This window comes from Leuresthes tenuis, unplaced genomic scaffold, assembly GCF_036924035.1.
Source record: "Leuresthes tenuis unplaced genomic scaffold, fLeuTen1.0.hap1 SCAF_15, whole genome shotgun sequence".
Classification (NCBI taxonomy): Eukaryota; Metazoa; Chordata; class Actinopteri; order Atheriniformes; family Atherinopsidae; genus Leuresthes; species Leuresthes tenuis.
In genome coordinates this window covers 3,975,693-3,987,480 of record NW_027325369.1, presented here as the reverse complement: position 1 = coordinate 3,987,480, position 11,788 = coordinate 3,975,693, and the positions used below count along the sequence as shown (strand labels likewise).

At 42.5% G+C, this 11,788-nt stretch overlaps 1 protein-coding gene across 1 annotated transcript; it reads left to right on the top strand.

The window, feature by feature from the left end:
• The first annotated feature begins 8,740 nt into the window (after positions 1–8,740).
• LOC140270702 (SCAN domain-containing protein 3-like) lies at positions 8,741–10,599 on the top strand. The gene is given in 2 exon segments (XM_072365895.1): positions 8,741–10,126; positions 10,162–10,599. Coding segments are annotated over 2 exon segments (1,824 nt in total).
• Positions 10,600–11,788: the final 1,189 nt, after the last annotated feature.

The following is an 11,788-nucleotide window of genomic DNA, read 5'->3' as shown; positions in this document are numbered from 1 at the left end:
CATATTGCCAGTTTTTGACGTTAACAGCATGATTATATATGGAATCCAATGTACTGTATGAGAGTATAGTTGGGAGATAAAAGGGATAAAAGCACACTTTATACATCTTGATTTTGGTCTCATAAAAATGTTCAATTAGTTACATTATCAAATACTTACTTATTGATTTTAACAAAGTAATAAACTCTAAACAGATGTCACTCTAGTATACAACTAAAGAAAGCAACTAAGCACATACAAGGAATATTAACTGTGATAAACTGGATTTTTCTAAAGTAAAGTCTGCATGACAGTGTGCTGATGTGCAAACAAAATTTACAAGCAAAAAAAGAGTAACAAAAAGACAACAAAATAATGAATACGTTGTTTAGCAGTGATGCGCTGCTGAAAGCCGCACATCACTAATGAGCTCATTGGGGGAGAAGGAGCGTGGATGAGAGATGGTTTAGTGCTGACGTGCATTCGACAGCAGCCTCACTGAGCTGATTATTCCATTCATTACAGGCATGTGGAAAAAGAACCTCGTTATCAGCGTCACCTCACTGATCGCACATATTTGTTTTAATTATGAACTTTTGACAATAATCATACTGGTTGTAAGGCTCGCTTTTGAAAATGAAAGCTCAAGACAAAAAGAAATCTTGAGGTGAAATTAAAACGTGTTTATTTTCATTTGGCGCGCTGCTGTGTAGATCAAAGACTTTGTGGCTTGAAAGGCTGCCATTTGAAGTGCATTAAGGTGACATTCTTTGTGATTTGACATAATATAAACAAAGCTGAACTTATTTGAAATTGAACTGCAATTTTCAAACTGCAGAGCTGAATCAAACTGAACAGAGCCGTCTATAGATTGAATTAGGAGTGTGTGCTTCTCCCTTAAAAGATGATACAATATGTATCTGTATATAGGGGATGCAATATGATACAGGAACAATATATTCTAAATAAAACAACTGAATTTGATTCAGTGCAGTTTTAAACAGTTCTTAGCATTTATTTTATGTAGATACTGATTTTCCATTGTATATGAACATTTTTCATTTGTCAATGACCATCAAACAAATCTACTTACTAAAAGACCAAAGAGGTCAAAAGAGGTCTCCACAAGCATTTTTGTTACTTCAAAGCACAGAAGAGAATGTTATTTTAAAACGCCCTGTTTGGTTTTGTTTTACATCTTAATACACAAGTCTGGGACACATTTGTCAATTAAATACTTTCTAGTTGGTATCTCTAACTACAATTCTTACACGTTCACCAAAGCCATTAAACTAAACCTCACTGTACACTGTCAGCCAAAAATACATCATGTAACAGCTGTGCTTAACTGATGACCCACAGATTTTTGTCTGATGTTCCTTCCTTTTTCTTAAATCTAAAAGATCTCAAGACATCTGATTTTATGGTGCATTGTAAGTGGCGTCTGCAGAGCTGGAGGGGGACCGTTGACAGACCAGGTATTATATCCAAGACGAACCCACTTTTTATTGATGTGGAGGAAATCATAAATTAAACAACAGCTTAGTCCTTATTGTCCACAATGTAGTCTAAACGGTGTACTGGTTCCTGAAACTTTGCTTATTATGATCTCATTTTTAGTGGACGTGATGATTTCCTTTTCAGTACACATTAGCACAAAGGCCGCAAAGTTTTCCCGACCTGGTGAATTTCAATTCATTGAACAGCTTTCACCTATTACTTAGCATTAAATAACACATTATTTATAACATAACATAAATAACAAATTGCAATGTGGCACACTGAATTTATGTTTATGCTATGATGTTGTGTATGTGATTCTGGTCTTTTTAGGACATCTCATCCACAGTGGGCTGGGTACACCACAGGTAGGTATGAGTATGAGGCAATGGATGTGGATCTGAAGGGATAGAGGAATGGTGGATAGAGACACTGGTGAGTACACTGCACTGGCTGGATTCCAAATACACTCACCGTAGGTCGTGATTGATAAGCTGGTTGACTCAGGGAGGGGTAAGTGGACACATAACCTGGCCGTCTTTCTCTGGTGGACTGTCTCAGAGGGATCCTGGGGTTCAGGTTGCTGTATGGGGACATGGAGCAGCTTCAACCTACAAATGTTCAGGAGAAACTGCATGCTGTCCTCCAAGAAAACCATGTCATGTTCATCCTCTCTGGATTCAATTCATTCAATTCAATTCAATTTTATTTATATAGCGCCAGATTACAACAATTGTCATCTCAAGGCACTTCAGTAATATCCAATCCAAGTCCAATTCAAGCCAATTTGAATTCAATTCATTGTTATCATAATCCAATTAATTCATATAGAGCCAATTCAAAAATTAATATCCTAGCTAAGGAAACCAACAGATTGCACCGAAACTTGTCTTCAGTCCAATCTCCCGTCCTGAGCGTGCCTGTGGCGACTGTGGAAAGGAACGACTCCCTTTTAACAGGAAGAAACCTCTGGCAGAACCAGACTCAGGAAGGGTGGCCATCCGCCTCCACCAGCTGGGGTTTGAGAAGACAGAAAAGAGGGGGGAAAAACACCATAACGCCATTCAAAGGATATCTGTTGGAACAGGGAAACACAAGTTAATAACCACAATAATGTCACATGTACATAAAATCAATTGAGAAATTAAACAGGGGGAAAAAGAGAGCAAAGTGAGGAAAGGTGTGACAGATGGTGTCCCCCAGCAGTCTAAGCCTATAGCAGCTTAACTATGGGATGTTTCAGGATTACCTGAGCCATCCCTAACTATAAGCTTTATCAAAAAGGAAAGTTTTAAGCTTAATCTTAAAAGTGGAAAGGGTGTCTGCTTCCCTGACATTTACTGGCAGCTGATTCCACAAGAGAGGGGCCTGATAACTGAAGGCTCTGCCTCCCATTCTACTTTTAGAAACTCTGGGAACAACAAGTAAACCTGCAGTTTGGGAGCGAAGTGCTCTGTTAGGAAAATATCTTACAATGAGATCTTTAAGATATGATGGAGCTCTGTCATTAAGAGCTTTATATGTGAGGAGAAGAATCTTAAATTCTATTCTGAATTTAACAGGGAGGCAATGAAGAGAAGCTAAAACTGGAGAAACATGATCTCTCCTGTTAGTTCTCATCAGAACTCTGGCTGCAGTATTTTGGATCAGCTGGAGGCTTTTCAGAGAATATGTGGGACAGCCCAATAATAAGGAATTACAGTAGTGCAATCTTGAAGTAACAAATGCATGAACTAGTTTCTCTGCATCACCATGAGACAGCATGTTCCCGATTTTAGCAATATTACGAAGGTGAAAGAAGGCAGTCCTAGAAACCAGTTTTATATGTGCGTCAAATGATAAATTCTGGTCAAAAATAACTCCAAGGTTCCTCACTGTAGAACTAGAAGCCAAGGAAATACCATCTGAGTAACTATATAACTAGACAATTTCTCCTTGAAGCGCTCAGGTCCAAAGAGAACAACTTCAGTTTTGTCTGAATTTAAAAGCAGACAGTTCTGAGTCATCCAGGTCTTTATGTCTTTAAGACAGGCTTGTAGTCTGAATTTTCAATTCAATTAAATTTTATTTATATAGCGCCTGATTACAACAATTGTCATCTCAAGGCACTTAAGTAATATAGTCCAATTCAAGCCAATTGGAATTCAATTCATTGTAATCATAATCCAATTAATTCATATAGAGCCAATTCAAAAAATAATATCCTAGCTAAGGAAACCAACAGATTGCACCAAAACCTGTCTTCAGTCCAATCTCCCGTCCTGAGCGTGCCTGTGGCGACTGTGGAAAGGAACGACTCCCTTTTAACAGGAAGAAACCTCTGGCAGAACCAGACTCAGGAAGGGTGGCCATCCACCTCGACCAGCTGGGGTTTGAGAAGACAGAAAAGAGGGAAAAGAGGGGGGAAAAAACACCATAACACCATTCAAAGGATACCTGTTGGAACAGGGAAACACAAGTTAATGACCACAATAATGTCACCTGTACATAATATCATTTGAGAAATTAAACGGGGGGGGGACTTTATTTCATTGTAAATATCTTAATTGGTTAAGTCAAAATTTGTTTTCCATATCAAATGTAAGGTTATGATGACATGATTTTAATAATAGCTCATGTTCTAAAGTGGGCTGGTCTGAGGCATGAAACTCCAGGGATGAAAATTAGTCCCACTCCGGCCCTGGCCTGGCTAAAGTGCGATGCGACAAAGCTGTAGAGGTGACACGCATTTTTAGGGTGTGCTACAACTCTCTGGTCCTGTGCTAAAAAGCTGTCAGCCTCCGTAGCACTAGTGCTATGTGCTGAAAAAGTTAACGTACAGCCCTGCTTGAGTGTTTGCTGTCCGCTGATCAATCAAAGAAGTCACCATGTGTGTCAGGGTCTCTGGGCAGTAAGCTGTTTTGTCTGGAGGTTTTTAATGTCTGATGCTTTATCCCGTGACTTGTCGTTGATGTGACAACCTTCCTTCTCAATCTCGGCACTGTGTGCTTGTGTTGTCTTTTGTCAGGGGGGTTGGCCAAGTCTGCGCTGGTGCTCATTCTCATCGCTTATTATTTTCATGACCTGGCTGAGGATTTCCTCATCTGTGACAAGGCTGTTTGAGATTAAATTCCTCAGTCTCTGCTAGAGGTCAGTTTACTTTGTCCCCAAGCCCTGATAGATAGTGTGGAGGAAGACTTCTTGGATGGTCTTTGGATCATATGAAATGTCTGTATTGGCCCAATCATGCGGTATAGAAACTGCTGAGGTGATTCTTGGTCTGACTGCCTGGCACACGTCAATTCCTGGAACATTTCAGTCGTTGCTTTCTCACCAAGGTGGGACCTGAGGAAGCCTTTAAGCTCAGTAACTGTAATTGAGTCTTTGTCTTCCAGCATATCCTTAAAGGCCCCTGATTTGATGATCCTCAGCACCCCTATGACTACCTCTGCCTCTGCAAAGCCCTCTTTCACTCCTTCGTCGATTTGTTTGCCAATGTTGTTGTAATTTAAATCAGAGCTCTGATCTCCAACATGACAACCACATACTTTAAAGTTCCTGTGCTGCAAATAGGAGAGGCACTTTTTTTATTTCCTCACACACTAACATAGTCTCCCACAATAAAATTTTAAATAATATTAAGTATTTAGCTGGTTATTGCTGGCAATATTAAAGTATAATATTGGCAACATTTATCCTACCTGTCCTCCCAGTAGTCAGAGTCCTCCTGTTGTTGTTTCCTGCTCGAATGTTACACAAGCATTTGTAAAGGGTTAAAAACTAAGTTCATTAAGTGTAAAAAAAATACTGAGTGCATTAAAATTTGTGTTTGAAATGGTTTAAAACAAACAAAAAAAAACAAGACACCCCTATAAATATGTTGTTTTTATTTCATGTTATTGTATCAGAAAATGGGATTTCAGTGCTCATTTCATTGTACTGTTGTTGTTTTCGGTAGTAGTGCGATATTCTTTAATGTCAATAGGGGGCGCCTTACGCCTGAGAAACCCAAAACCCCTACGCAGATTCTGCAGAATAAATCCTGCAGTCCTGCTGTATAAAGGCCGATATCGCTCTGCCTTTTTGTATTCACATACAGGTGGGGTTAACTTATCCAAATGTAAATGTCTGTGTTTTAAAACAAGTTTCAAGAGTATCGACGTTATGAGTGGAAAGTATAGAGAGTTACAACCGAGTAATTTTGAGTTTTAACTGTTTTAATGTCATGTGTTGGGGTGACGGTTGCTAACTGCTAACGTAGCTAACAGGGTACAATGTAAAATGTAAGCAAGAAAGAAAGGGGTTTGTTTGTGTTGTTTTGTTGTGGTGATGGACAGAAGCGTCACATTTATGCATGGTTTGTAATAATTACTAATGTGCGTTGTTGGTTTATGAGAATAAATCCTGCAGTCCTGCTGTATAAAGGCCGATATCGCTCTGCCTTTTTGTATTCACATACAGCCGACAGACGCCACGGCAAAGGCCATCGAGACCCTCCCTGACACCCCTAGGTCAGGAGGGTAATAATCTTGGGGGCTTGTCCGGGATTAGCTCTACAACCCGATGACAGCTAATCCATTAAAGAAACTGACTTCAAGTTCCTGAATCAACGTGCTACAATGACTGTTGGAGAACTGCGAAGGGGGATCCAGCAGCAGCTCCACCAGTTTATCATCTCCTCCAATTCAGAGATGCTCTACAAGCTGGCCGAGTCCATCCAAGATGAGATAGAGGGAGGTGTGCCAGGAAAGGACGCTTCAGATGTGGAATTCTATGATTTTATCGTGGACTTCTTGAAAAGTGATGAGTTGGCAAGTCGAGAGAACCAAGGAATGTCCAGCCTGTTAATCTTCAAAGATCTCATGACTGGACTACAAACATCTCCAGTGGCTACAGAGGAGCAACAGGAGCTCACGGAAGAGACTGAATTTATCCTGGCCCCTTCAGCAGTAGATGGTAGGACAAACAGATCACCAGTTGTTAACCAGGTAACTGATGTAATTAAGCTGACTGATGTTGCTCCCTTCTTGCCTCGAGGAGAGTTCAAGATACACAGTGGACAGATTTCAGACTCAGAGTCTGATGTTAGTTACAGTTCACTATGCAGGCAGATTCATGAGGGGTTATCTGAAAATTTCACAGAGGCAGAAGTAATTCGTACTGTCTTAAAGATAATCAGGCCTGGTACCTTTAAAGACATGTTGATGACAAAATATGGGTTAACTGTAGCTGAACTCAAACATTTTCACAGAGCACACGTACGAGACAAGAGTAGTGCAGAGTTATTTCAGGAGCTTAGCAATGCAAAGCAACAGGAAAAAGAAAACCCCAAAGCAGTTCATGTACCGGTTAATGAGTCTAAAACAGAGAGTACTGTTTGCTTCACAGCAATGTAGCTCAGAGTTTCAATACGATAGCAAACTTGTCCATGGAATATTTCTTCACTCTTTGTATCAGGGAATAAGTGAGAAATATGCTTATGTCAGACGAGATCTTAAACCTGTCATTAGCAACCTAAGTGTAACTGATGATTTTATCTTAGAAATAATGACAAAGTCAGTCAGTGAAGACAGGCACACCTTGGTCAGACTCACAAAACCAAAAAGTCACAGTAAATGCTAGCCAACAAGGAGAGAGACAATATGCAGCTCAGTCTTCAACTGAGGTTCAAGCCAGCGTTCTCCAGTCTAACGCTGAAGTCCAGGCGAACTGCACAGCTATTCATGAGCTCACAGCACACGTCTCAGCTCTGGCAAAGACTATTGAGAAGGTTCTCACCACTACAACCCGCACTCCCGAGACATCACAACCCAACTCAGTAAGTACTGTGCAACCACCCAAGTCTGCCACGAAGGGAAAGTGTCAGCCATGTTTAGCCCAAGGAACTGCAACATGCAACCACTGTTTCAGATGTGGCCAGGAAGGACACAGAGCTGTTGGATGTCTGTCAAAGTCCAAGCCTGCGGGAAACGTGAGGAGGTCACTGGGGAGGGACCACCAGTGGCCAAACAAGCAGCGTCCCCTGTCACAGAAACCAACCATTACTACAACACATTAGCTAACAGCCAGTCACCAGTTAAACACGGAGTAATAAAAGGAAATTGTGTTGCAAAGTTAATAGGCAAAAGATGCATGCTTCCCTGCTATCTCAATGGTGTAGAGACTGATATGTTGTTGGATAGTGAAGCTCAGGTTACCATTGTGGGGAAGGACTGGCTAGAAAAACACTTACCTGAGATCAAAGTTCAGTCACTTGAGGACCTCCTGCCAGATGTTCCCTTAAGAATCACAGCAGCTAATGGGACTGATGTACCTTTTGAGGGGTGGGCTGAAATACTAATGGAAATCAAAACTGCAAAACATGGCCAAGTAGCTATGCGTGTACCCATGCTTGTGAGTCAGAACTGTGTTAGTGGTCTCTTACTAGGCTTCAATGTAATAGAAGAGATCATCTTAGAGAGTCTTAAGAATCCAGGTAGTGTCAGTCTCAGTGATTTGCTAGCAGAGGCATTAAAGTTACATTGAGACACAGCTGAAACCATCGTCTCAGTAATTAGTGGAACTTCAGCTCAGGAAACACCTAGAACTGACACCATCAGAGTAGGAAAAAGAGGTCTCACAGTTCCAAGTGGCCAGATATGTGAAATCAAGTGTCGTGGCAGGTCGTGGCAAAAAGGGGGAACAATGTTATTCGAACCCACCTTAGAGAATGTGCAACCAGAGGGGCTAGAGCTGTTCCCTGCACTAGTTGATGTACCAGCTGGTGCCTCTAAAGTCATAAAAATCCCAGTTTGCAACTCAACAAAACATGACATCTTTCTGTCACCAAGAACAACTTTAGGCTGCATTGAAGAAATAATTGACAGCAGACCAGTGAATCTCTGTTCATCTTCCCAGCAGCCAGTCACGCCAAATAGGAACACACATTTGTGCACCGCACAAGTTGGTCTAACAAACAACGCCAGTGAGGAAACCACCAGCTCAGCTGAGTCACACACACAGGAAAAATGGCAACCTCCGGTTAATCTAGACCAGTGGTCCCCAACCACCGGGCCACGGACCGGTACCGGGCCGTAAGTCATTTGTTACCGGGCCGCACAGAAAAAATAAATAATTTATATAATTTCTGTTATATTGCTTATTAGAGTCTGAAAGATGTTTTATTTTAAAAAACGACCGGATTCTCTTGTGCTGCTTAACATCCGCATGTGTCTCTTGACACGTAAAGATGTCTCGGTCACGTGATGCGTCATTCCAAAACTAAGCCCGCAAACCAACGAAAATGAGTAAAAAACAAACATCTTTGGAGAAAAGGCCAACTGAGGAGACAGAAGAGGAGCCTTCGACCTCCAAGAAGAAAAAGAAAGCTTCATTTAACAGACAATACCAGGAGTCCTACTTAAAATTTTTATTTATCGCCACAGGTGAGTCTCACTCGCCAAGCCCGCTTTGCGTGATATGTGGTGACAAGCTAGCAAACGAGGCGATGAAGCCTTCAAAACTGCTTCGGCACATGGAGACCAAGCACCCTGGATTAAAAAACAAGCCTTTGGATTTTTTTGAAAGAAAAAAACGTGAGCAAGAAAGACAGAAGCAATTACTGAGGGCCACCATTTCAGTAAATGCAAGTGCACTGAGAGCATCATACTTAGTGGCGTACCGCATTGCTAAGGCTAAAAAACCTTTTACTATTGATGAAGCGCTGATCCTGCCCGCCGCCAAGGATATTTGCCGTGAACTTTTAGGAGAGGCTGCAGTTAAAAAGGTGGCACAGGTGCCTCTTTCTGCTACCACCGTCACCAGGCGAATCGAGGACATCACAGAGGACATTGAGACGCAGCTGTTGGAGAGGATTAAAAAGTCACCGTGGTACGCAATCCAGGTTGATGAGTCTACTGATATTGACAACAAGGCAATATTACTCGTTTATGTGCGATATCTTTAGGAGGAGGATGTGCATGAGGATATGTTTTGTGCACTGTTATTGCCAACCAACACCACAGCGGCAGAACTATTCAAGTCTCTGAATGACTACATATCGGGAAAACTGAACTGGTCCTTTTGCGTCGGCGTGTGAACAGATGGAGCTGCTGCCATGACTGGACGGATGTCTGGATTAACCACTCGGATTAAGGAGGTTGCACCTGAATGTGAGTTTACGCACTGTGTCATTCACAGGGAAATGCTGGCTAGCCGCAAAATGTCACCTGAACTTCATGGTGTATTTAATGATGTTGTTAAAGTTATTAACCACGTCAAAGCACATGCACTCAACTCCCGTCTGTTCGAGCAGCTTTGTGAGGAGATGGATGCAGAGCACAGGCGCCTTCTCTTACACACAGAAATAAGATGGCTATCCAGAGGAAAATCACTTGCCAGAGTGTTTGAGTTACGAGAGCCGCTGCAGAGATTTCTCTCAGAAAAAAAGTTGCCACTGGCAGCTCATTTCAGTGATGCGGACTGGGTCGCAAAACTCGCTTACCTGTGCGACATATTCAACCTGCTCAACGAACTTAATCTGTCACTTCAGGGGAAAATGACAACTGTGTTCAAGTTGGCAGATAAAGTAGCTGCATTCAAAGCCAAACTGGAATTATGGGGACGGCGAGTGGACAGAGGGATATTTGACATGTTTCAATCATTAGCGGGGATTTTGGAGGAGGACACTGCGCCTGAGCAAGCATTCTCCCAGCATTCTCCCAGCTGGTGCGCGACCACCTGTCTCTGCTTTTACAAGAGTTTGAGCGCTACTTCCCGACCACAAAAGACCCACGAACGGCGAGGGAATGGATCTGCGATCCATTTGTAAACAAACCGGGTGAATCCAGCATGTCCGTGCAACAAGAAGATCAGCTGCTGGAGATCGCAAATGACGGTGGCTTTAAACGTACATTTGAGACAACCACTCTGCCGATGTTCTGGATGAAAATCAAGGCAGAATATTCTGACATCGCCACAAAAGCCTTGCTACCATTTCCAACATCCTATCTTTGTGAAGCGGGCTTTTCTGCAGTGACAGCAACCAAGACAAAGTTACGGAACAGACTGGACATAAGGAACATACTTTGAGTGTCATTGTCTCCCATCACCCCTAGATGGGACCGGCTCGTTGCAGAGAAACAAGCCCAGGGCTCCCACTGATTCAGCGATATGGCGAGTTGTATTTTTCAGTTGTATTTTCAGTTTGTTTTTTCCATGCCGGTCCGTGAAAATAATGGCTACATAAAACCGGTCCGTGGTGCAAAAAAGGTTGGGGACCCCTGATCTAGACCATCTTGATCAGCAACAACAGGAGGTTGTGTGCCAGATGCTTTATGAGGAATCCGATGTGTTTGCAAGAGGAGAAGGAGACATAGGCTGCATACCCAACTTGACAACCCTGACAACAGGATGACAACCCTGTTCAAAAGTGCTACAACTCCATACCAAAGCCACTGTACAAGGAGGTGAAGGAGTATGTACAGAATCTCCTGGACAGAGGTTGGAGTCGCAAATCTGTGTCTTCCTATTCCTCCCCAGTGGTTTGTGTCCGAAAAAAAGACCAGAGTCTGAGACTGTGTGTGGATTTCAGAGGAGTGAACCGAAAGACTGTCCCAGATCGTCATCCGTTGCCATGAATCCAAGACCTCCTTGACAGTTTGCAGGGCAATACCTGGTTCTCCATCCTTGATCAAGGCAGCACTTATCACCAAGGATTTGTCAGTGAGGAATCAAGACATCTCACAGCTTTCAGCACACCATGGGGGTTGTACGAATGGATTCGTATTCCATTTGGCCTGACAAACGCCCCTGCGGCTTTCCAGAGGTGTATGGAGGGTGTGTTGGAAAGTGTCCGAGACGAATGTTGTGCTCCATACCTTGATGATGTCTTGTGGTATTCAGTGTCATTTGAGGATCACATACAACACCTGAGACAAGTTTTCAGCTGCATGAGAGAACATGGGATCAAATTGAGACCAACTAAATGTGAGCTGTTTAAAAGAGTCTGCTACCTTGGTCGTCTGGTGTCTGGGGAAGGAGTGAAGGTTGATCCACAGGATTTGGCAGCAGTGATGGCCCTTAAAGAGATAGAACCACGCACAGTTGGAGACATCAAATCGTTGCTGGGGTTTCTGGGATATTATCGCTCCTTCGTCCAAGACTTTTCTCGCCTGGCAAAGCAGCTGTTTGAGCTGTTGCAAAAACCCACTGAGACTAGTGAAAGTAACACTCAGAACCAGACAAGTAAAAATAAAGACAGAGCAAGGAAGGGAGATAAAGGGCAGCTACCCTCAAAAACACCCATCACATGGAGAGCAGAGCATAGGGATGTTGTCACCAAGCTAGTGGA